The sequence below is a fragment of the Phyllobates terribilis genome, unplaced genomic scaffold (assembly GCF_046119375.1).
Source record: "Phyllobates terribilis strain yellow unplaced genomic scaffold, ASM4611937v1 Scaffold_5__5_contigs__length_657084704, whole genome shotgun sequence".
Classification (NCBI taxonomy): domain Eukaryota; kingdom Metazoa; phylum Chordata; class Amphibia; order Anura; family Dendrobatidae; genus Phyllobates; species Phyllobates terribilis.
Genome location: NW_027362765.1, coordinates 200295678 through 200322097, shown reverse-complemented (window position 1 = coordinate 200322097; position 26420 = coordinate 200295678). Strand labels below are relative to the sequence as shown.

General features: G+C 44.6%; 1 protein-coding gene across 2 annotated transcripts in view; it reads left to right on the top strand.

Moving 5' to 3' along the window:
* The first annotated feature begins 624 nt into the window (after positions 1–624).
* The window catches only part of TRPC4AP (transient receptor potential cation channel subfamily C member 4 associated protein), a 37345-nt gene continuing 11549 nt past the window's right edge, over positions 625–26420 (top strand). Inside the window, exons 1-9 of one of the 2 annotated variants that reach the window (XM_073683690.1) lie at positions 625–849; positions 9870–9998; positions 10877–10993; positions 18814–18871; positions 19864–19919; positions 23128–23265; positions 25038–25239; positions 25698–25886; positions 26261–26403. In XM_073683690.1, coding sequence (XP_073539791.1) covers positions 634–849; positions 9870–9998; positions 10877–10993; positions 18814–18871; positions 19864–19919; positions 23128–23265; positions 25038–25239; positions 25698–25886; positions 26261–26403 — 1248 coding nt within the window. In that variant the 5' untranslated portion in view covers positions 625–633. The remainder of the gene's footprint in view (positions 850–9869; positions 9999–10876; positions 10994–18813; positions 18872–19863; positions 19920–23127; positions 23266–25037; positions 25240–25697; positions 25887–26260; positions 26404–26420) is intronic. The other variant, XM_073683691.1, reaches the window with a different exon arrangement.

The window sequence follows — 26420 nt, the reverse complement described above, 5'->3', positions numbered from 1 at the left end:
GATCTCGCTAGCGATCTCGTTATGTGTGACGGGGCCTTAAGGGCTATTTGACCTAGAAGGAGAGTGATGGGGTGCTACGCCAGATGACCTGGCCTCCACAGTCATCAGACCTGAACCCAATCGAGATGGTGTGGGGTTAGCTGGACCGCAGAGTGAAGGCAAAAGGGCCAACAAGTGCTAAGCATCTCTGGGAACTCCTTCAAGATTGTTGGAAGACCATTTCCGGTGACTACCTCTTGAAGCTCATCAAGAGAATGCCAAGAGTGTGCAAAGCAGTCATCAAAGCAAAAGGTGGCTACTTTGAAGAACCTAGAATATAAGACATATTTTCAGTTGTTTCACACTTTTTTGTTAAGTATATAATTCCACATGTGTTAATTCATAGTTTTGAGGCCTTCAGTGTGAATGTACAATTTTCATAGTCATGAAAATACAGAAAAATCTTTAAATGAGAAGGTGTGTCCAAACTTTTGGTCTGTACTGCGTATACACACACATACACAAGTATTTCTATAGCATATTTAGAATACATGGACTTTGTCATATTGGACTTCAACTCCCAGAAGCCACTGCGGCTCACTTCCGGTATGGCGTGTCTTTTGCATCCAGTCAATTCCAGGCATGCATTTCCCAATGTGCTTTGCGCTGGATTCCGTTGTGCTGGCCGGTGGGGGGCGCTGTATCCGGTTTACAATCCACACTTCCCGTTGTTCGGCAGTGGACGAATCCATGGCCGCTGCGGGGGCCGCGTTTCCTCGGCTGGGCCCGGGTAACTGCCGGGTGGAGAATGTACTACATCGGGTCCGGCGGGGACAGCTGACCGGGTGCGGCCTGACCCGGGGATGCCAGGTAGGCGGCCGGCGGGGATGTCGGTGCCCCGTGCTCGCACCTGTCAGCTGGCCACGCTGCATTCTCCGAGGCTCCTACTGATCTCTCCTTTTCCTTTCAATCCCTCCGTGGTTCTGCCGTCCGGTTCCCGTTTCTGTGCCCCCAGACCGCGGCTCTGTCTGATGTTGGAGCATTTGGAGGAATTGTCCAGGATACAGAATAAAACATCACTTCTCTGTGTAATCGCCGCCTTTCCAGTGCTCCCTGCCGGTCTTCATTTTGCCATACACCCATGTGACCGCTGCAGCCAATTGCTGGACTCGATGCTCTTGTTCTGTACCTATAGACATTACAGCTGAGGCCGGTGATTGTCTGCAGTGGTCATTGTGATGTATGGCATGTCAGTAAACAAACCCTGGCAGGAGCTGTGGTGCCTGAGTGGTAGGGGTTAACAATGAATGACAGATGCCTGTGTCTGTCCGGAGCGAGTGCTCGTACCTGTATCCGGACCCCCATCTGACATAAGGGTGTTGCAGGTACTCCCCATTACTCACAGGATGGGGGCTGTAATGCACCTGTGGGTCGCAGTCTAACCCCCAACATGCGGGGTCCGTAGTAACCGGGGCATCTAAGGCGGTACATAGAGGAGGATCACCTTCTCTGCCCATTGGCTCCCTATAACACCGTCCTGTGGTGCAGACGGGTCACCCTGCCAGTCCTGGGCCTGATAGAGGCCTTTCGGTCTGCAGTACAGGCCCATTAGCTGTCAGTCTGATAGGATACTTTACAATATGGCGTATGTCATAGGATCCTGGCTCCAAGTCCTCTGGTGGGACATAAAAGGTAAGTGGTGCCATGATGGTAACCACTCAAAATAAAGATGCCATATTTATGCCACACTGCACAGCACATGGGCACAAATGATTGCGGCTTCCCACCCCTCAAAAAGCTATAACAAATGATCAATGGTATCTAATGGCACCAATAAAAAGTCCACAACGGGCCCATATACGGCTGCATAAATGAAAAAATAATAGTCATCTCAGAATGCCAGCGTTGCCTAGTGCATGGCACTGGTGTTAGCTGAGAAGACACGTCCTCTGCACATAGTCTTTGTCACCAGACGGTGTCCTGTGGGGTTGCCTGGCTGCCCCGTGCTCTGCACGTGTCCTGTGGGGTTGCCTGGCTGCCGCGTGCTCTGCACGTGTCCTGTGGGGTTGCCTGGCTGCCGCGTGCTCTGCACGTGTCCTGTGGGGTTGCCTGGCTGCCCCGTGCTCTGCACGTGTCCTGTGGGGTTGCCTGGCTGCCCCGTGCTCTGCACGTGTCCTGTGGGGTTGCCTGGCTGCCCCGTGCTCTGCACGTGTCCTGTGGGGTTGCCTGGCTGCCCCGTGCTCTGCACGTGTCCTGTGGGGTTGCCTGGCTGCCCCGTGCTCTGCACGTGTCCTGTGGGGTTGCCTGGCTGCCCCGTGCTCTGCACGTGTCCTGTGGGGTTGCCTGGCTGCCCCGTGCTCTGCACGTGTCCTGTGGGGTTGCCTGGCTGCCCCGTGCTCTGCACGTGTCCTGTGGGGTTGCCTGGCTGCCCCGTGCTCTGCACGTGTCCTGTGGGGTTGCCTGGCTGCCCCGTGCTCTGCACGTGTCCTGTGGGGTTGCCTGGCTGCCCCGTGCTCTGCACGTGTCCTGTGGGGTTGCCTGGCTGCCGCGTGCTCTGCACGTGTCCTGTGGGGTTGCCTGGCTGCCGCGTGCTCTGCACGTGTCCTGTGGGGTTGCCTGGCTGCCGCGTGCTCTGCACGTGTCCTGTGGGGCTGCCGCGCGTTGGGCACGTGTCCTGTGGGGCTGCCGCGCGTTGGGCACGTGTCCTGTGGGGCTGCCGCGCGTTGGGCACGTGTCCTGTGGGGTTGCCGCGCGTTGGGCACGTGTCCTGTGGGGTTGCCGCGCGTTGGGCACGTGTCCTGTGGGGTTGCCTGGCTGCCGCGCGTTGGGCACGTGTCCTGTGGGGTTGCCTGGCTGCCGCGCGTTGGGCACGTGTCCTGTGGGGTTGCCTGGCTGCCGCGCGTTGGGCACGTGTCCTGTGGGGTTGCCTGGCTGCCGCGCGTTGGGCACGTGTCCTGTGGGGTTGCCTGGCTGCCGCGCGTTGGGCACGTGTCCTGTGGGGTTGCCTGGCTGCCGCGTGCTCTGCACGTGTCCTGTGGGGTTGCCTGGCTGCCGCGTGCTCTGCACGTGTCCTGTGGGGTTGCCTGGCTGCCGGCTGCTCTGCACGTGTCCTGTGGGGCTGCCGCGCGTTGGGCACGTGTCCTGTGGGGCTGCCGCGCGTTGGGCACGTGTCCTGTGGGGCTGCCGCGCGTTGGGCACGTGTCCTGTGGGGCTGCCGCGCGTTGGGCACGTGTCCTGTGGGGCTGCCGCGCGTTGGGCACGTGTCCTGTGGGGCTGCCGCGCGTTGGGCACGTGTCCTGTGGGGCTGCCGCGCGTTGGGCACGTGTCCTGTGGGGCTGCCGCGCGTTGGGCACGTGTCCTGTGGGGCTGCCGCGCGTTGGGCACGTGTCCTGTGGGGTTGCCTGGCTGCCGCGCGTTGGGCACGTGTCCTGTGGGGCTGCCGCGCGTTGGGCACGTGTCCTGTGGGGCTGCCGCGCGTTGGGCACGTGTCCTGTGGGGCTGCCGCGCGTTGGGCACGTGTCCTGTGGGGCTGCCGCGCGTTGGGCACGTGTCCTGTGGGGTTGCCTGGCTGCCGCGCGTTGGGCACGTGTCCTGTGGGGTTGCCTGGCTGCCGCGCGTTGGGCACGTGTCCTGTGGAGTTGCCTGGCTGCCGCGCGCTGGGCACGTGTCCTGTGGGGCTGCCGCGCGCTGGGCACGTGTCCTGTGGGGCTGCCCGGGCTGCCGCGCGCTCTGCACGTGTCCTGTGGGGCTGCCGCGCGCTCTGCACGTGTCCTGTGGGGTTGCCTGGCTGCTGTGTGTTCTGCATTCTGTTTATTCATCTGTATAGGAAAGCGCAGCAGATTCCACTTTCCTAACAGACGATCACCCCGTGTGGGGTCCTGCAGAGCCCACTTTTCGTGTGGCTATCAGCCAATGGTCACCGATCATCCTGCACAAGCCTTCATCCCATGAATTGCATCACAAGTGTGTAAGCGGGGCCGGATAGTACTTTTACTTGTTCTGCACAATGACCTGACCAAGAATACTGGATTGTATAGGTGGTAGGTCTGTGCAGATTTATCAAGACTAGTACACGGAGAGGTAAAGCAGCTCCCATGGCAGCCAGTCAGATTAGTCATTTATTTTTGTCTTATTGGATATGAACGCAATGACCTGATTTGTTGCTATTGGGAACCTTTTGTATTAAATATCCTACTTGGTGTGATTGTATCCATCATTTAGGCCTCATTAATACGTCCGCGATTTTTCTTATACGCAAAAAAGGTCTGATTTTTCTCACTTTTGGATAAGATTTTCATCAGTGGTTCAGTTGTTAACAGCAGAGTTTCATTAGTGATCGTTCAAGTATGAAAAAAAAATTTAATTGCAAAGTCACTGATTTTTTATAGACCCATAGACTTGTATGAGTAATTTTGAGGTGTGATCAGAAACAGACATGTCTATGTGATTTTCTTGTATTGTTTTGTGGACACTCTCCCATAGGGGCATGTTTGATCTGTGAAAAAAAAAAATGGTCACGTGCTTGAGTTATTTTGAACACTTGAATTATTAATTTTTCTTAGACTATGTGATGGGTGTAAAAACGTCCTGCAATGTCCATTTGGTGGGGGTCAAGAAACCTATACTATTGTGTCTCAGGAGTCAGACCCCCAATATTCTTAAGGGCCCATCACACATGGTTTTTATTTCATTTTGTTTTTTAAAAAGAGTTTGTCAACAGGTTTTTGCTATGTAATCCGAGAGCAGCACCATGTAGGGACTGAGACGCTGATTCCTACGATGTGTCACTTACTAGGCAGTGTGTTGCTGTTTAAATAAAATCCGTGTCTTATCAGCTGGAAATGATCACTACAGGACTAAGTGTCTGGTGCCTCCTAGTCCACTGCTCGGTGTAACCCCGCCCCCCACCACTGATTGGCAGCTGTGTACACGGTGTTTAAAAAAAGCTGCCAATCAGTTGTGTGGGCGGAGTTATACACAGTTCAGTGTTCAGAGCACTGCTAGATCTGCAGCAGAGAAGACTGCGATTGTATCACAGCTGCGGCACCCAGTATACTAATTGATACCTCGTTGGAATCGGGGTCTCTGCCCCTACATCATGCTGGTGTCAAATGAGGTAGCAATAACCTGGTGACAGATTCCCTTTTAGAAGCACTGGCACTCTTTAAGCCACTGAAAAGTTTTCTGTATGTACTGCTTTCACATCTGCGTTGTGGCTTTTGTCTATAATGGAAGCCACAATGATTTGATGGAACTCATGAATGTCGGACCTCATTCGGTGCCTTTATATTACTCCTTTTAGCAGCTTTCGAGCTCTACCCCAAGTTTAATTATTTGAGCAAGTTCTAATAATAGGTAAATCTATGGTAAACAATCCACCGCACAATAGCCGATAACGACCCATGCTAGGGCACAGAAGCCGGTAGAGAACACACTACCTCCCAGTGACTTGGTTGTGTCAGGAAGTCTAGCGCTGCTTGCAGACACCCGGCCATGTCAGCGTCCTGTATTATGGAAGGCTTTAGTTGATGTGTAGATGTGCATACACAAGCCCACAACCAAAGACGTCCAGTTATAATACTTATGGCTCCTGGACAAGATTTCTGTCTGTTCCTTCAGAGTTATTAAGAAGATATACCGGTGTGTTATATATTGTGAATAGGAGAATTGAAACGGAGTGCCATACATTTTTCCTAAATGAGATTTCTAGTGGGTGTGTTTTTTTTGTTGTTGAGGAGGGGTGGGGGTGGGATTACATTTCTTATTCTCCTTTTTTTAAAATTCCAATTAAAATTCCTTATCCTGCGCTGATAGTGAGCTGAACACAAATGTCACAATCACGTGTGTCATTGTGACCTTATTAGTCATAACATGCCCCATTTCTGATACGTTATGGAGAGGTATTTTAGGGCACACTTATAATTATATGTTGGGAGTCAATTTAATTATCCAGAGACTTGTATTCCAGACCACTAGTGCAGCATGGTGGAACCTTTAGGGTTTGTAGACGCAGGTTACTCTGTTTTTTTTTTTTAATGAGTCTTTTGGAGTGGGTTGGCTGAAATGACATGTTGATTCTTCAGGCCAGTCAGAAGCTGCCTGCCATATACTGGCGCTGACACTTCAGGAAAACAGCCGCTAGCATTTTCCTGTAGCGGCTTTGGGAAAACCCGGTGGGTTCTCTGGCGTTTAAAAGACGCAGTGTGTACATGGCTTAAAACCGGTTGAAATACTCCTAAAAAACCGCCTAAGGAAGCCAAAAAACTCCCCAACAAGGAGTCCCTATAGCGATTTCCACTAGAAAACCTATCATTTTTGACTGCGTCAGAAAAAAGGTGTGTACACAATCCCCCAAGGATTTTGACACAGACAGTCAAAACACAGAGTTTTCTAGTGGAAAACACTTCAGAGAATCTCCTTCCCTGGGGAGTTTTTTGAGAGTTTTTTTATTTTATGAAGCGGTTTTGCAGTTTTGTTTCTTGAAACATTTTTTTTGCAGCCTCCTGATTGGACAGTACTGAATTTGGCTTTTTTTCCATCACAAGACGCATCAATCAGGGGACGTGCACTTTTCTTTTCTCTCACTAGGCTGGTCTCCAAACTTGAAGCCGAAGAAAAGCGCTGAAAAGACTGGAACATACAAGTAATAAAGTCTTTCAAGCATTTTTGCTTTTTTTTTCCCTCAGGAGTTTTTCAGAGCGAACCTGCTTCAAAAAAACCCTGTGTGCACATACCCTTATGGTATTTTTTGGACTAGAAGACACACCCCAAATTTAGAGGAGGAAAATAGGAAAAAAAATTTTTATGTGAAAATGGGGGGTCCGTCTTATAGTCTGAATTTAGCTTACCAAGGGGGCAGCGATGGAACGGGGTCACAGGATGCCAGTGGCGGCAGGAGTGGGGGGAATGCTGCAGGCCCTGGGTTGGGAGGTGGAGGTCTCCCGGCGGTGGGCTTCAGGAAAATGTCGGTGGTGCAAGTCTGCCGCCAGGAGATCAGTGGCTCCTGCCTCATACAGCTGGGACACCCACTTCTGTCGCCGCCAGCTTCTTGAAACCTTGACCCTGCCTCCTGTGACCTCACTCCACTGCCGACCCCCACCAGTAAGCTACATAAGATGCTCCATTTTCCTCCCAAATTTTGGGGGGGGGGTGTGGTGTGGTGGAAGGTGCGTCTTATAGTCTGAAAAATACGGTAGGTAGGGGGGCAGACAGAAAGGAGTGATCTCCAGTAGAGGCATTGCTGTCGGTTGGACAGGAAGATGAGCCTGGCTGCTGATTTCGGGTTTGATGCTTTAAAGGTTTTCGCTCCCAGGAGTTTGCCACTGATTTTTAAATCCCAGGATTGTTGGTATCAGTCAAAATACTAAATTCTACAGCCCTGTCCATCTTATGTTTTCGGTAAGGGAAATCTAGTAAGTGGTTTCAGCTTTAACTTTTTAAATGTTAGATTCTTTTTGCCATTTTATTCTGCTTTGTTTTCCCCAGGTTTAGGCGCTAGCTCAGATACATTGTTGGCCGGCACTTCCATGGCTTTAAGAGTCCTTACCTTAACGTGTCATGTGGACATTTGCTCCATGTTACAGGGAACAATATCATAGTAATTGGATGTCCGACAGCAATACAGTCTGTATGTTCCTCCTAGATACATTGATGGAACATCTGTCTTCAGTCAGTATGTGTAAGATCCCAATATTGCTCTACAGTGATGTGCCAGCCACTTGGTGTAACCTTCACGCTTCGTCTTTTACCGTCATTTCTTTGTTGTTTTGAGCCTGCTGTGATTGAATGGATGACTACATCCGAGCACCTAGATCTGTGATGCCAGGGGTTTTCTGCTTTTTGTGTTTTCAAATGGGTGAGAGCTAGAACTAGCATTAAAACAATTTTCCAGAAGGAGCAGATCATGGATCTCACCACAATTGAGATTGATGCCCATCCATTGAAATGAATAGAAGTTATGGAATACTACAGGAGAACATTGCTAGAGGTTTCCATAATTCCAGTTGATTTCACGTTGGTGTTCTAGCTCTATGATCAAATGTTTCCTCCATGTATAGGGTGTGATTCCGATTGAAAAAAAAAAGATATATATATTATGGTAACAGCGTATTAATGCACTCATCATCCGTACCCCAGTGGAAAACAAATATCCTCATGGCGTTCACTATATTATAGTTATACACACGCTTAGGCTATGTGCCCACGATGCAGAAATGCTCAGGATTTTTTCCTGAGCGTTTCTGCATCTCCCTGGCAGAAAAAAACGCATGCGGATTGTACATGCGGATTGTACATGAGTTTTTCTGCCAGGGACATGCGGAAGGCTGTGTGCCCACGATGCGTTTTTTTAAGCGTTTCCGCAGCGGCAAAAACGCTGCAGAAACGCTTAAAAAACACATGGTAGAAGGCCTGCCATGTTCCCCAATGATAATCCGCATGTGCTGTGCACATACTGCGGAAATTTCCACTGCGGATTATCATTGCGGAAAAAAACGCAGCACTACTAATTATTTTGCGGAAGTGCTGCGTTTTCACCGCCATTGACTTGCATTAGATCACATGCATTCCGCTTCACTAGATAAGCACATGCGGAATACACGCGTTCAATGTGCGGATGGTACTCAGGTCTAGAGGACAGGAGACTCTCCTCCAGACCCGAGTACCATAGGAACTGTGAAAAAAAGAATAAAAAATAAAGATTATGCTTACCTTCTGGCAGCCCGCGCTGCGCTCATCCTTTCATGCCGGCAGCTAGCGATGGACTGAAGGACCTGCACTGACGTCATAGTCATGTGATGGGTCACGCGACGCTGACGTTGGCAGGTCCTTCAGTGTACCGCGAGCTGCCGGCAACCAGGACGGAGGGAAGCAAGACTCCGGGGGCCATCAGAGGGTAAGTATATATTATTTATTTTTTATTTTTTACCATTCTTTCGGTCACAGTATATAAATCCATGCCTTTTGCATGGATTTATATAGTGTGACCAAGTTGTCAAGCACTTTTCCAAGTGATGCTAAAATCGCTTGGAAAGTGCTTGACAACCCGCATGCGGAAATGCAATTGAAGAACGCTTCACTTAAGGGGTTTTCCACTTTCTGGAAAGTGTACCCCAAATGCTCCTTTAGAGTATTCTAAGCAGCAGATTCTTTGGCTCGCCGGGTATAGTGCTGTCTATCTCAGTGATTAGCTTCAGCGGTGATGTGTGCTGTCGACGTGACTTTACCTCTGCAGCCAAAACACCGAGATCTGAGCTGCAGTGCGGGGGAGAAAGCGCTGTTCCAGCTCTGTTTATTTGACATGTTTAGGGTCTTAAAGGAAATCTATCTCCAGGTTTATGCTTCCCAATGTGAAGGCAGCTTAAAACTGGGGCGGAGACCCTGATTCCATTGGTGTGTCATGCTTCTTGCTGTAGTTATGATGCTGAAGATCTGCTCGGGCTGTGTGATAAAATAGTATAATCTCACCCCTGCCATTGTTTAGTAGCGTTCTGAATATGTACAGTGTAGACAGAAACCTGTCAATCAGTGGTGAGGGTGAGGATAGACAGAGATCTTGAATGTCAAGGTCTACATATTTTGACCTCCTCATAGAGCGGACTAAAATAGCTGCAGCTGATAATATAGTGATTTTATCACCGGCCAGTAAATGACACATTTATGGAATCCGGGTCTCTGTCCCTACTTTATACTGCTCTCAGATGCAGCGAAAACCTGGTGACAGATTATCTTGAAATGTAATGTATAGAATTTATTTTGTTTAGTGGGTTGTTTTAGTTGTAATAGTCAGTATGGTAATGTGCTGTTCAATATGGATATCTTTTCCTTGAGTATTACCTTGTAATTGTCGTGGAGGTAACCTCCCAATTTTATGTACTCTGCATTCTTTCTAGATTACTGAGGAGTTGCTAAAAGAAAGAGACAAACAGGCTAAATGGAACAGTATTCCTCTATTTCTGCACAAGTTATATGAAGGCAGCCACCCCAACAGTGACCTCTCCCAGTGCCAGGCCATACTAAAGGTACAGACTTTTCTTCTGTGAATGCTTTATGTTGAAGCCTAAAGAATAGAATTTACTATGTATCATCTCTAATAAAGAGCTATATAGTCACCATCATGAAAGCCGATGTCTAATGGATTACTGTACACTACAAAACATGATTCTTCTGTTGCTAATGATTTTATATATACGTACTTTGCAGATTACATAGATTTATCATGTACTCTGACATGACCATCATAATATGGAATCTTGTTCAATAATGATTAATTGCTGTATAGTATTTGGTCTTGGGTTTTAACCCTGTGTCATTGTAAATCTACAGAGCTGGGTTAAAGCTCCTGTAATCCAGGAGCAGGTCTGTTCCCTGGCTGTTTGACACAGCCAGGGACCCTGGGATGAAGACAGATATGGTTTATTACTGCTGCTTTTACTTTGCTGGTTACATAGTGCTCAGTAACTGCTATGCAGCGAACAGAAGCATGGTTATCATGATCCCACCTAGTCTCTGCCAGCATAGCAGAGCTTGAGGGTCCCAGCAGACCCCGATCATCTCTAGCCGGTAAGCCCGGCACAGCAGAGGGCTGCTTTTTCACGTCTTCATGCTCCAGTTATGAGCGGTAAAGAACAAGACAAATTTTGATGTGACACAGCCCTGGAGGGCGATGAAATGGGTACCGGTGGAGATGTTTCACCCTAACCTATTGTGCACTACTTCTGGTTTATTAGTGAAAGTCTTCCTTTTTTTTTCTCTTGCTCTACCGTTTTTTTATTTTTTTTATTTAGTGTATCACAGCTGTATATAAAATATGATGTCCTTTAATTATTCCAGATCTGTTTCATTATAAGTTAAATGACAGAACTCCTCAGTTAGACTCACGTTTTTTTCCAACCTGCAGGAAATTTCTCCTCTACTTTCCAAGGAAGCAATGGCCATTGTGACCGATGAAAAGGTGTCTGGCCCGGAGTTTCCCTTTCCAAACACTTACACCTTTGATTTGTTTGGTGGAGTTGATGTAAGTTCACCTTTTTTTAATTGACATAATTAGATTTTATAGCGTTGTAGGTTACATATGTGCCATGTAAAGTGCTACGTCCTATTGTGCTTATTTTGTTATAACTAGCTGATGTAGAATACAAAATGTAATTGTCATTAAAAGGATTTTCACAAAATAGGCACTAATTGCTTATTAACGGTGCCAGCACGGGAGGGGAGTATAAGCTTTTTTATTTAATCGGGGGTGACAAGGAGTTGTCCAAGTAGTGAACAACCCCTTTAACTTGAGTAGCTTGCTGCAGGCCTCAGACCACCGTTCTAGTGATCAGTTGGACTCCACGTCATAAGATATCACTTTTCTTATGGCAAATTATCATCTCCTAGTTGGGGTGTGTAGTGTGCAAATTACCCAGAGTATACTAGAGTCCGTTTTCGCAGGCTGACTGGCGCCACAATACAAAATCCAATAGGTAAACTTTTACCAATCCGAGGTCGTTTAAATACCTGTTTACACAGGCAGACCAAAGTAAACGATGCGCACGGAGCGATCTATATTAGATCCCTCCTTGCACATAGACTGCCATAGTTCTCGACAGTGGGAGTCTGCACGGTGGACAACGATGATCTTTTATGCTGGAGAAAAGATCACATCACCTGATGACCGAGCGTTTTGCTTGTTCATCAGGTGATCAGCAGCCTGTTTACACTGTAAGATAATCGTGAAACGAGCGTGTTTTAACAACGCTTATTCATGATGATGTTGCAATGTAAATGCCCCTTTTAGGCTATGCACACAGAGCTTCATTTACACGCCGATACAGCCGTCAAGTTTTCCCAGGCCATGCCGCTTTAGGAAAATGCCGGTGGTTGTTTTCCAATTGACATTGTTCTTGAGGCGGCTCCACCGCCGGTGACTTTAACTATACACTGATAAATATAGAGAGAATGAGCAGGTCACTTCTTTTAACCACTTCAGAGTTTCCAAATGCTGAAGCAACATGAGACAGAACATGTGCACAGCAAAGTTGTTTTGGCACTGCTGTGCACTGCACTTATTTTATGAAGCGTTTTTATGGTGGATTTCAGGCAGTAGCCACCTGAAAAAGACGCTGTGTGCACATACCCTTAAGAAGAATATTCTAATATAACTTCTACTCCGGCTAATATTCCAGGGATTAATACTATATAAAATTTCCTAAGTCCTGGTTGTCCCTTGGATTTCAGTGAGACCATGTGTTATGCTCTCTTCGTAAGAATGGAGAGGACTGGAGCATGATACGGTCTTATTTCCAAATTCCCCTAAGTTCCCAGTTACTGAACCAGGAATTCTGTTTTGCAATGCTTGATAAAAGCATTCATGGTATGTGCAATGGAAATAGCATTAAGATCAACATAGAGAAAACACCCTGACTTAATTTCTAAAATGCGTTACCTTTCATAGCATACACTGTGTGCACAATTAGGCAATTGGTATTTTTGATGATTAATTTTATTATTGAACAACTACAGTGCTGTCAATCAGCCAGTTTAATCAGACAGAGAGCGCTGCACTACCGGAAAGGTGCTCGAGTAGGGTCCAAACCCGAACTTGTATGAGAAAAGCCTCGGCACTCAAAAATGGTAACTTAGCAACAAAATTTTAATGCAGTCCAAGGAAACAACAAACGTTTCGGCCAATTTAGGCTTTCATCAGTGTAATCCGACTGCTGGAGAAATCAGGTGTAGTGGGGGAGGAGGGACATAGTGTCCCTAGTGGTAAGGGTCACAGATCTGTATCACTCAAGTACGGGAGCGTGGGGCTAGAACGCAGTGTCCACCACTAGTTCAGATGTCTGCCCTCTGAACTAGCACGGACATCTGAACTAGCGGTGAACACCTCTTTCTCGCCCCACGCATTTGTACTTTGAGTGATACAGATCTGTGACCCTTACCACTAGGGACACTACGTCCCTCCTCCAAAAAGTTCCAACTAGCTCATCTTTAACCGGTTTCCGACCGCCCACTGTAGATAAACGTCGGCGCTTGCTGGGCTCTGTGCAGCGCCGGCGTTTAAAAACGGTGGGTGGTCTCGCAGTGCTCAGGACCCCCAGGGTCCTGCAAGCATTGCGATTCCGGTGCAGAGCGTTAGCTCTGACAGGGTACATCATCGGGACCTGATTAGATCAGGTCCCAGTGATGTTAACCCTTTGCTGTCTTCTATATGCTAGGATCTATAGTGATTGCGGCATATAGGAGACAGCAAGAGGAGAGGGGGTCGTCTTACTTACCTCCGAAGACCTCCGTTTCGTTTGAGGACCTGGGGTTGCTATGGCAGCTGGAGGTCACATGACCGCCTCCAGCTCTGCCATATATGGTGTCCTTCCTGTCTGGCTTCAGCCTGTATGTAGCTGATTCCAGACAGGAGACTGAAACAGTCAGTGAAGATCTCATGTAATGTAATATATGTCTATTACATTACATGAGATCAGTGATCAGAAAAATAAAAATTCATGTCCCATACAGGGACTAAGTAAAAATGTAAAAAAAAGTAAAAAAAAAGTTTTTAAACTATTAAAAAAAAAAAAATCACAAAATAAATAAAAATAAATAAATAAAATAATAAATCCGCATATTATTACAAAACCAAAAAAAGTACACATATTTGGTATCGCCGCGTCCGAAACAACCCGAGCTATAAAACTGTCACACTAATTAACTCCTTCTGTGCACACCGTAATAAAAATAAATAAAAAACGGAGAAAAAAAATATGCTTTTTCATCATATCGCCAAACAAAAAGTGGAAAAAAATGCGATCAAAAAGCAGAATAGAAATAAAAATGGTACCACTGAAAACTTCATCTTGTTCCGCAAAAAAAAGCCGCCATACAGCTCCATCAGCCGAAAAATAAAAGTTATAGCGCTCAGAATAAAGCAATGCAAAAAAAATATTTTTTTTTCTATAAAATTGTTTTATTGTGTAAAAGCGCCAAAACATAAAAAAAATACAGTAAGTGTAGTATCGCTGTAAACGTACTGACCCGAAGAATAACGCTGCCTGATCACTTTTACCACATGCAGAACGGCATAAAAAAAACCTCAAAAAACAATTCCTGAAGTGTTTGTTTTTGTTAACTTTACCTCCCAAAAAACGGAATAGAAAGCGATCAAAAAATGTCACGTACCCAAAAATGGTTCCAATAAAAATGTCAACTCGTCCCGCAAAAAACAAGCCGTCACATGACTCTATCGGCCGAAATATGGAAAAATTATAGCTCTCAAAATATGGTGATGCAAAAACTAGATTTTGCAAAAAAAAGCGTATTTTAGTGTGTGACAGCTGCCAAACATAAAAACCCGATATAAATCTGGTATCTCTGTAATCGCACCGACCCGAAGAATAAAGTAATCTAATCAGTTATATCACACTAGGAACGGCATAAAAAATAAATAAAACAAATATTATTCACCTGCTACTGATTTGTTTATTATGTCTCCCAAAGATCCCAGTAAGGCTCTGCCCACATTTATCCTGCGCTCTGCGCTGAGCACTTACACCAGAGTTTCCGGGTAAATCTCTGAAATACGTGATTCAGCCAGAACCCATGATGGAAGATTCCCTATAATGAGGCAGATATAGGCCACTGTGGACGCCGTCTAGCCTGGGATCCCACGGTGTCATTTGTTTTAGGCGTGCATAAAAGTGCGGTTGGCCACAGTTTTGTGCACTTCTGAAAAAAAGGACACCACTAAACAGAGGCCAGACAGAGTCCAGAGTAACTCTGCTGCCTCATTATAGTGAATGGATCCTGGAGGGGTTTCATCTGAATTACATCACTTGGAAATTTAGATGGAAACTCCGATGTAAGTGCTCAGCCTAGAGCGCCGGATAAATGTTACGTAAAATGTTCCCAATAAAAGCTTCAACTCAGTCCTCAAAAAAAGCTAGTCCCCACTCAGGTCCGTCATCTGTTAAAAATATAAGGGACTTCCAAGTTACTGGTAGCTGAAAGGCTCTGGAAAAGCAAAATGGTCCTTGCCCCCCAAAAGAAATTCAGAAAATTTTGTGCTCCCAAATCCAAATGCCTATTCTACAATAATTTGTTCTCCAATTGTCAAATAGCACTCCGTCCCCCCCAGATCTCGCCATATGGCTGAGCGGTACGATACAGCCACATATGGGGTATTGCCACTTTTAGAAGAAATTGTGTGACACATTTCGGCACCATTTTTACCCATTGCCCTGTGTGAAAATGTAAAATCTGAGGGTAAAACATTTTTTTGTGGTAAAAATATAATTATGCTTTTTTCACTGCCCAATGGTATAAATTTAAAAATTAAAAAATGCTCACTACTTCCCTAGATGAATTCCTTGAGAGGTGTAGTTTACAAAATGGGGTCACTTGTGGGGGTTTCTGCTGTTTCGGCATGTCAGCGACTCTTCAAATGTGACATGGTGTCTGCTGCCTATCCCAGCCAACATAGCGCTTCTTTCTCTTCCGAACCCTGCCGTACACCAAAGCAGTGGTTTTCCCCCACATATGGGGTATCGGCGTACTCAGGAGAAATTGTACAACAAATTTCATGGTGCAATTTCTCCTGTTATCCTTATGATAATGCAAAATTAGGGAATGAAAAACATTTTTTATGGGAAAAATGTGAAAATTTTATTTTTACGGCTCAATATTATAAACTTCTGTGAAGCAGCTGGGGGTGCAAGGTGCTCACCACACATCTAGATAAGTTCCCTAAGGGGTATAGTTTCCAAAATGGTGGCACTTGTGGGGGTTACCACTGTTTAGGCACATTAGGGGTTCCCCAAATGTGACATGGCGTCCGCTAATTATTCAAACAAATTTTACATTCAAAAAGTCAAATGGCGCTCCTTCCCTTTCAAACCCTGCCGTGCGCCCAAACAGTGGTTTGCCTCCACATATGGGGTATCGGCGTGTTCAGGAGAAATTACACAACAAATTTCATGGTGCAATTTATCCTGTTACCCTTATGATAATGCAAAATTAAGGGATGAAAAACGGTTTTGTGGGAAAAATGTGAAAATTTTATTTTTACAGCTCAATATTATAAACTTCTGTGAAGCACCTTGGGGTTCAAGGTGCTCACCACACATCTAGATAAGTTCCCTAAGGGGTCTAGTTTCCAAAATGGTGTCACTTGTGGGGGGTTTCCACTGTTTAGGCACATTAGGAGCTCTCCAAATGCAACATAGCGTCTGCTAATTATTCAGACAAATTTTACATTCAAAAAGTCTAATGGTGCTCCTTCCCTTCCGAACCCTGCCGTGCGCCCAAACAGTGGTTTTCCCTCACATATGGGGTATCAGCACGCTCAAGAGAAATTGCACAAAAAAATTTGGGGTCCATTTTTTCATGTTACCCCTGTAAAAATAAAAAAAATTGGGTCTAAAGTAACATTTTTGTGAAAAAAAGTTAAATGTTAATTTTTTTCTTCCACATTCCAAAAATTCCTGTGAAGCACCTGAAGGGTTAATAAAGTTCTTGAATGTGGTTTTGAGCACATTGAGGGGTGCAGTTTTTAGAATGGTGTCACTTTTGGGTATTTTCTGTCATAAAGACCCCTCAAAGTGACTTCAAATATGATGTGGTCCCTAAAAAAATGTTTTTGTAAATTTTGTTGGAAAAATGAGAAATCGCTGGTCAACTTTTAACCCTTATAGCTCCCTAACAAAAAAAAATTTTGGTTCCAAAATTGTGCTGATGTAAAGTAGACATGTGGGAAATGTTATTTATTAACTCTTTTGTGTGACATATCTCTCTGATTTAAGGGCATGAAAATTCAAAGTTTGAAAATTGCAAAATTTCCCAAATTTTCGCCAAATTTCCGATTTTTTTACAAATAAACACAAGTTATATCGAAGAAATTTTACCACTTTCATGAAGTACAATATGTCACGAAAAAACAGTCTCAGAATCAGGGGAATACGTTGAAGCGTTCCAGAGTAATTACCTCATAAAGTGACAGTGGTCAGAATTGAAAAAATTGGCCCGGTCACGAAGGCAAAAACAGGCTCTGGCGCGAAGTGGTTAATAATGCCAACACATAGCAGTACCCAAACTCCAATCTACTGGCGTCTGAGTCAAAGTGGAGGTCTGTGCCCATTACTGATCCAGCCATGGGCTCCATCTGGTCCTTGAAGAGTTACACATCTCATCAGTCCATAAAGCCTTTGAAAAACCTGTCTTCACATATTTCTTGGCCCAGTCTTGATTTTTCAACTTCTGTGTCTTGTGCAGTGGTGGTCGGGTTTCAGCCTTCTTTACCTCGGCCATGTCTCTGAGCAATGAACACCTTGTACTTCTGGGCTCTGCAGGGAGGTTGCAGATCTGGAATATGACAGCATTGGGGGATAATAGGTTCCTGGTCACTTCACGTTTGATTCTTCTCAAATCTTTTGCAGTTAATGTGTCTTTTTTTCTCAACAGTTTTTGCGACCCTGTTAACTATTTGCAACAAAACTTTTGATGGTCCTGTGATCACCTCAATATCTTGGCAATTTCAAAAGTGCTGCTTCTCTATGTATGACTTTTAACAATTTTGACTATTCAGAGTCAGTTAAATCTTTTTTGGCCCCTTTCGCCTGAGGAAAACAAGCTGCCTAATAATAATTTTGCACACCTTAATAAAGGGTGTTGTATTCTTAGGCCTCATTACACAAATACACATCACCTGATCTGCTTTATCCAATCAGCATTCAAGTTTATACAGCACCAGAGGTGGAAAATCTGCATAAAAATGATGATATGGGGAATATACTCACTTGCCTAATAATTGTGTATGTATTAATATATATGTGCTAGCCTTGCTTATTCACACCCATATCTTTCTCACATTCACTATGAATAACAATATAAAATAAATGTTCTGTAATGCATGTTGTTAATAGATGAGAATTCCTCAGTACATTGGAAAGTGATTCACACCTATGGATTATGAACACCTCCCCTTAAAGGGGTTGTCCGGTCCAAACCAATATGTGTGCAGTCACTCTGTGTGACTGTAGACTTATGAATCCCCCTGGTGCAGGCACTGTGTACTGCAAGGATTCACCGCTTTCTGAGCCAGGACCGGAGGGTATATATGAGTTATACATACTCCCGGGCAAAAGCCATCTACAGGGCGTGACCTCACTCCATACAAGTGTATGCAAGCAAGCCTGCCCACTGGTCGGGAGCATGTATATCTCACACATACCCTTCTGTCCCGGGTCAGAAACCGGCCGAATCCTCGTAGAGCGCAGTGCTTGCGCTGGGGGGGATTCATAAGTCTGCAGTTACACAGAATGACTGCAGACTTATAAATTTGGACCAGACAACCCCTTTAATTCCTTCTTTTTCCTGTGGCAGTGAATTTGAGCCCTTGCATTACCTGTACCTGGTAGTAACGTCTGATCGCTTGGGCTTTTTCTCTACAGCCCATTACCAGCTCCAAACTCTGAGAAGTTGTCCAAGCTTTTCATTGAAGATGTATGTCCCCCCTATGTACCATCTACATTGGGTTCCTGGAAGCAACCCTACAGTCAGTCGTGTAGGAAGATACTACAGCTTCATATAAATAAAGGGGTCTTCTGTTTACCAGTGGTTATGAAGTGCTCATTTGTCAGGTCTTACTGAAAGATGAGAATATGGCAAATATGAACTTAATGCAATTGCCAAGAGTAGAACAGCTCAGTCCCTTTAACCCTGGGGGAATAAAAAGACGCTGGGGCGGTTTTGTGGCCAGGACGCCTCATTGGTACATGGTATGGATATAAAAGGTAAATCCTCAATGTACGGGAAGTTACCTTGTGCCTTCCACACACTCAGTAATCCTGTGTTTCCCTGCAGCTTCTAGTGGAGATACTCATGCGGCCGAGCTTGTTTCCTCAGAAGAAGAAACACAAAAGTGAGTGACTCATCGCCTACAATGTCATGACTTCACACCTCTGTTGATGTATTATGACGGTCCCATTATATTTGGTTTGTGTTATGGGGCTGCCTTGTTTTATGGCTTGTAAAAAAAAACAACTATTTTATTTTTTTTAATATGTTGATTCTAGATCTAGTCCACCCTAAAACTGTAAAAAAAAATAAAAAAATAAATATATATATAAATATAAATAAATAAACTTATGCACAGTTCAATTGGAAAAAAACAAACTATTTACTTGCCCATCCTAGCTCCAATACTTTGTATTTTTTCCTACCCCGGTGTCCTTTGTATGGCTGCAGCATTGACATCACGTCAAAATTGCTGCAATCAATCGCTGTGCGGAGCAGGTCTTGTCATCCACATCACCAGTGATTAGCTGCAGCACTGTCAACATGACATCACCGCTGCAGACACACAATGGAGACTGGGGCAGCAGCAGAGACACTGTCCTGGACCCTGGGCGGGTAAGTAAAGCAGTGCTTGTTTTTTTTTGTTTCTTTTTTTTTTTTTAAATACAATAAACTGTGCATATTGGAAAATCTTTTCTTGAGGGAGACAATCCCCATAACGAATAGAAGGGGATATTTTTTAAGGACCTACGCTCTAGGCATAAGTGTAACTTTTTTTCCCCGTAGTGTTGTTTTAAGACTTGGGTTACATGGTGACACTGGTAGAGATGTGCCACCCTGAAGGCTTAGCCTAAATGGAGAATATATGCAAACCTTGAAATGCTTCATGTAAAAATTGTAATAAAGAACTTGTATCTGTTTTCTATATAGTTGTTACTGCAGCTTTATTATGAGTTGTTTCCCCCCGATATTAGCCTCTTATATTACTTCCATCTTATTGTATCTCACTTATACTATCTTGCTTCCTTTTACAAACCTCTTAGCCATGTGTTCTTATATATATATATTAGTCTGACCAATAATCCGCAGTCTCTTAATATACATCCTTTATTCCAGTTGGCGATGAGTTGATCAAGGACTGCTTGAGCATCCTGTATAACACCTGCATATGTGTAAGAACCATTTCTGACATTTACTGGAAGTTAAGCGTATATGAAGTGCTTATTTTTAAAAGGAACCTGCCAGTAACTTCTACACCCTTGTGTATTGGTTTAAAACATAAGCGCATTGATCATCTTATGATCCTCAGAGCTATGCTCCTTTAGCAGCGAGAAATAGCCTTTAGACGTTCTGTATATACGTGTCTGGAAGAGCATTGGGGCGAGATGATGCACCTCCAGCTCCTCAGCCTCATACTGTATTTCCTGTCTACCAACACTTTCCACTGGTTGATTGAGAGATTGTTTGCTTCGATTCATGGCTGTGAACCCAGCATGAGACTGAAGGGCATTACCACGCCCCATTGCACTTCCAGACACACATATACAGGACTTAAAAATAAGATTTTTTACTGCTAGAGCGTCACTTTGGGGTCATAAAGGGATCAGCTTGCTGGAGTTGAAGATCACTAATCTTATGTGATATATACAGCAGTCTGTGTCTCTTATGCGATGTGTATACTGCAGTGCTTGTGTCGCCTATGTGATGTGTATACAGCAGTCTTGGTGTCTCCTATGTGATGTTTATACAAAACAGTAAATCCACAGGGCACATAATCAGTTAAAGAAATAGGCGATAAAATCGGAAGAATGGCATTAAAGGCCAATAAGCCACTTCAAATAAGATGATTATCATAGAAAGAAGAAAGGATTTTTTTTAAGGCTAAAAACACTTTGAATTTTGTTGAAAAATACATATATAAAATGACATGCAATAATTAAGAATATATGTAAGACGATAAAGAACCAGCACACTGGCAATTAAGCAATATGTACAAGTTGAGATGGGTATATAGAGAGGTATCAAATATCTAGTAATAGACACAGTGGTCAAAGTAAAGAATAGTTTCCTCCCCATAGAATTAGTGGCTTGTAAATGGCAATCAAATGTCTGTGACCATAGAGTATTAAACAAATTGGCCAGTCAGTAGCACCCATTTTATCAAAAGTAGAAACTCTTAAAGAATACGCAAATTCAATATAGAAGTCACCGTGATCAAGAAGATTACAATTCATATATGTATAGCTGAGAAAACACTCTTACCCATCATATAGTGCACCTAGCCAGGTTACTGGAGCTACAAAGAGCCCCAATGCACGTTTCATGTGTGATAGTTTGCTTCTTCAGGGGATATATAATATGTATACAGTAGTCTCGGTATCTCCTGGGTGGGTATATATTATAAAGATTCGTTAGTTCTTTCTGGGAAAGTTGCTCACAGGAACAAAGACTAGGATCAAAGTTAGTCAGCACTTTGCTGCGCTTTGGTCTTTACTGAGATCTGAGCAGAGCGGATTGTATCTCACATGTTAGGATTAGACACACTGTTCAGAGGACACTTTACTGTGATCTGAGCTGAGCAATCCTATCGTTGCGGCACTCGGATCACAGTAATTACCAGTAAGCACTCACCAGGTCTGGGCACCAGCGCAGCAGTAATTGTCCTCTGAGCTGTGTATCGTATGTGATTCTGACTGCTCAGCCATGTATCTAATCCTATCCTGTGAGATACTGTCTGCTGAGTTACAATATAATGGCCCCGGGCTTCATCCTCAGCTGTGAAAGGAGCATCCAAGCTCACAACTGAGGCAGCCACAGTATAGGAGATGGGTGTCGTTGGACATCGACCACTGTCTCCTGTGACCTGGGGCTGCCATATTTTCTATGTGTAGGTGTCGTGCTCTGAAATTTACACACCAGCAAATAAAAAGCAAAAGGAAATTGTGACACATTCCCTTTAAAAGATTCTGCAAATGGGCATAGTTAGGATTATTATGTGAGGAGGTCTTTGCTTATCTGTGGTGGTAGGTATCACGAAAGTTGTACACACACCCTTTTTTTTTTCACTCATCAGCTTTCGTTAGGGTTTGTGTATTTAATATGCGGCCCAAGACAACTCCTCTTCCGGTGTAATCCAGAGACTCCAAAAGGTTGGACCCCTGAGGTTTAGACCTGATTATAACATAGTACCCATTACTGAGCACCATACTGTGCGGCAGGGCACTCACCCCCAGTATACGGTTACTAGCCAGGTCAGGGCTTGGCACGTCCATCTTGCCATATGAACTTGTGCACTTTCTGCAGGCTCTTTAATTAGGCTGCTAACTAAAGCAAGAAACCAGCTCTCACCATGTATGCTGCTGCAGTGTGTGGTCCATCCCTCATCTAGAAAGGTATTCATGAATATCTTGGCGCATCGTTAGAGTAACTTGCACCTTCTCTTTTAGACATGTGACACACCTATTAATTGGTGTCAAGATTGGTGTCTTCTAATTAAGTATTAGTAAAGTGGTTCTTCCTATTGATTGTGAACTTGTCTGCGATCTCAGCTATTTGTGTTGAGGAATCTTCATGATCTGACTTGTTAATCCCTTCTGTTCACTGATAGCTTGACTAGTGAAAAAAGGGTCTCGATCTCCCAAAAAACATGTTATGTAGGAAAGTCTGAAGCATAACTCTACAAAATGACCGCCGTCAATTCCAGGATCTGTCCTCTTACCTAAAAGCTGGTAGTCACTAGTGATCTTCTGAGCTTCTCTAGGTAAATTGGGTTCTGCAGGATTACAGCAAAGCGGTTCCCACCAAGAATTAGTGCCACTGTGACCCACATATAATCATTATCATTCATATACTGTATAATCACTTGAATGCCACTGCTTTACAATACCAGGCTGATAGGAGTACGGTAGTGGATGTAACCATGACCTTTAGAATAGTATATATGCTAGTGTTTGTTTAAAGGGAACTTGACAGCTTCCTCAGACCCCAAAACCACCACCATATATTGATAGCTTTATACACTTTCTGCCTAGCCTTTTCATTTTACATATGGCATAATTTTATATTGCTGTAGTGATATTCTAATTAATGGGTGACTAGTAGTGGGGATGATGCTTACTAATCAACCCGCTAATCAAGTTATCACGCACCTGTGGGTGTGAGTTCCATAATGGTAGCAATAAATCCATGACGGTGGCTCGGAGGCCTGGGGAAGCTGTCAGGTTCATCTTTTAGATTTTTCGTGTGTGTGTTACAGATATACGATGAATATCGGATTGAAAACATATTGGCTGTAAAGTTAAAGGCTGTGTGCCGTTTCTTACACACATTTCACAGTGTGCGGCATTACACTAACTCTTATTGGTGTTGGGGCTTCTATAGACAGAAGGGGTCACCAAGCGTTTGGCAGACCGGAACGACTTTGTGCTTTTCCTGTTCACACTCATGACCAACAAGAAGACCTTCCTGCAAACCGCAACTCTCATAGAGGACATCTTGGGTGTTAAAAAGGTACCGTGGGTGAGGTTATAAGCGGTCTTGTCTCTCCTATATTTACAGCAACCCTTCAGCTCAGGGACAATATTTGATATACGAAGGGGTGTATGGCGGTTTTATTCCTAGGGCACACTTTTTGCACCTCTCTGCCATGATAGATTCCATGTCTATATGTGAGTAACCCATATGGATTCATGAGCTGTGTGAGTTTTGGAATCCAAGTTCTTAAAGGGTTTGTCCACCTTTTGTTTACTTAAAAGCATGTATTGTAGGAAAAAAAAATCATTTTTGCAATTGCATTTCCTTAAAGAAGTTGTCCACTACTTGGACAATCCCTTCTCATCCCCCACGCTTGGCCCTGATGAAATATAAAAAGCTTATACTCAACCCCCGGGCTGGCGCTGTTCCAGTGGTGTCGGCACTTGCTCTCCCCGGGCCTCATGTGCTGTTGTTGTAACATTTGACTCTGGTGCCCATTCAGCGCTGGCGTCACTGTCCCCGCCCCCTGCCAAATTGAACATTAAAGGGGTATTCACATCTCCAAGATCCTATCCCAATATGTAGTAGGTGTAATAATAGTAATATTAGCAAATATCTCCAATTAGAAATGTATATTTTTCTGATTGGCTATCTCTCTTTCCTCATGTGCAGGTATTGCAGGACCTTAGGTATCCACGGTTACGTCCACTGATTAGAGTCGCAGTTAGTTAGTTCCTAGTGGTCATAACCATGGATACCTAAGGTCCTGCAATGGCTGCACATGAGGAAAGAGAGATAGCGAATCACAAATACCATACTACATTTCTAATTATAATAATATTTGCTAATATTATTACACCTATTACATATTGGGATAGGATCTTGGAGATGGGAATACCCCTTTAAGGGGAAGTCAGATCAGCTGCAGCCCGGACTTCCTCTTCGTGTGCGATTTGTCAGAAGGCGGGGACAGTGACGCCAGCGCTGATAGGACACGTGAACTGGTGCCCAAACAAACGCACAAGAGCCCCGGGACCGCGAGTGCCGACACTGCTGGAATGGCACCGGCAGGGTGGTGAGTGTAAGCATTTTTATTTTATCGGGGCCAAGCGTGGGGTATGAGAAGGGGTTGTCCAAGTACTGGTCAACCCCTTTAAAGTTTTCTCCCTTGCTTTTAAATACTTTTTTCCCCTGCACTTTCAACTTCATTGTGGTCTGTGATCATAAATCAGCTGAGAGAAGCTCAGAAAAAGAGATGAGTTACAAACTCCTGTTAAACATCAGAACGCGCTCACTGACAGATTCTCAGTTAACTCATTATGCAGCAAGCAATCTATTGAAATACAGAGGCTATAGAAGGTAAATGGTGCAAAAAAAATTTTTATGAAACCCAATTGCAAAAAATAATTTTTAGCTCTAAATATATGCAAGGAACTAAAGAAAGAAATAAAAGAAAATTGTCCCAAGAGATTCAGAACCCCCTTAATGCATTGAGGCAGTGTGCTGTGGAAAACCATTTTATGCTCGCTGTGCTTGGCCAGTCCAAAACACTTCCCCTGTTCTCAACTTTTCCAGCACTGTTCATGTAATTGAGTCTTAAGACGCCTCTCTGCCTTTTAATGACATCACAGAGGCAACCCAAAAATGCCAGATCCACGGCTGAGGGTCACAAATGGAGGACACCAGTTATAATTTTACTCTTATTCCATCAAATGGCCTGGGCGTATATGGAGAGACCTGTCACTACCTTCTGTGTTGATGGCAGAATAAAGATAGACATCGGTAGCTTTCAGATGCCACCTACATTTGTTTCTCAGGAGATGATCCAGCTGGAAGATATACCTAATCTTGGAAGTCTAGTGTCAAGCTTCGATCAGCAGCAGCTGGCTAACTTCTGTAGGATCCTGTCTGTTACCATATCCGAGCTGGACACCGGCAACGATGATAAATACACCCTGCTCGCTAAAGACGCTCAGCAGAAGAAGACGCAGAGTCCCTCCAGAGCAGAAGTCAACCAAGGTGAGCCGAGTGCTGGGTCTGATCTGTCATTGTAGAGATAGAAACTGAGAATTTCCGTATTGACTCCTTATGCTCTAAACCTTACCTAAGAGTTTTTAGTCCATTTAGACTGAAGTGTGACTTGTTTTCACTGCCCCTTTTTATTTAAGTTCGTCATGGGCTTTTACCTTAGACTGGTTCTGTAAGCTGATATGAGTGGATACAGCATAAGACTAAAGGGAGAGTAACAGGTAGCTCCAGTAGGCAGCCATTGAAGAGGCAAACACGTGCACAGCCACTCCTTTACCAGTATGTTGGGGGAAATACTGTGGATGTGCCAGAAATGTCCAAAAGGGGAATATTTATCTAGTTGTAATTTGCATTACATTGGGATAGTTTTAGCTTTTCACAAGTATCCCCATCTCCTCCTATCTATGTGTGTATATATTTCCTAACTTCATTATACCCTTTACTTGCAGCTACGCTCCTGAACATCCCAGGGTTCATTGAAAGGCTTTGTAAGCTGGCTACACGTAAAGTCTCTGAATCTACAGGCACCACCACCTTCTTGCAGGAGCTGGAGGAATGGTACACGTGGCTGGACAATGCCTTGGTGTTAGATGCTTTGATGCGTGTGGCTCATGAGGAAACGGAGCAGAGTGGAACAGGTAATGCTGCATGTGGGTTACAAATCAGGGGCTATTCCATACTGGACTGGATGGGAGACTATTAGTGTTGAGCGAGTATGTTCTATTAACCCTTTCGCCGAGTATGGTCGGGCCGAGCACCGAGTATTTATAGCTGCTCGATGATATGGTTGAATCGCTCCGGTGTGCATGATTTGCAACTGTTTGACAGCTTTATTACATGTGAGGAATGTCTATTTCTTACACATTCCTCACATGTAATAAAGCTGCCAAACAGTCGCAAATCATGCACACGGGAGCGATTCAACCATATCACCGAACAGCTGAAAAAACTCGGAACAGAACATACTCGCTCAACCCTAGAGACGATGCTTAGTTGTCTTACTGCCTCCTAGAATCGCCTGATGAAAGCGGACTGGCTAATCCTTCCTCCAGGACGCAGCTGCCACAGTCCATGAAGATCATGCATGAGATCATGTACAAAGTGGAGGTTCTGTACGTCCTTTGTGTCCTCCTGATGGGGAGACAGAGAAATCAGGTCTGTGCTTTCTTGGT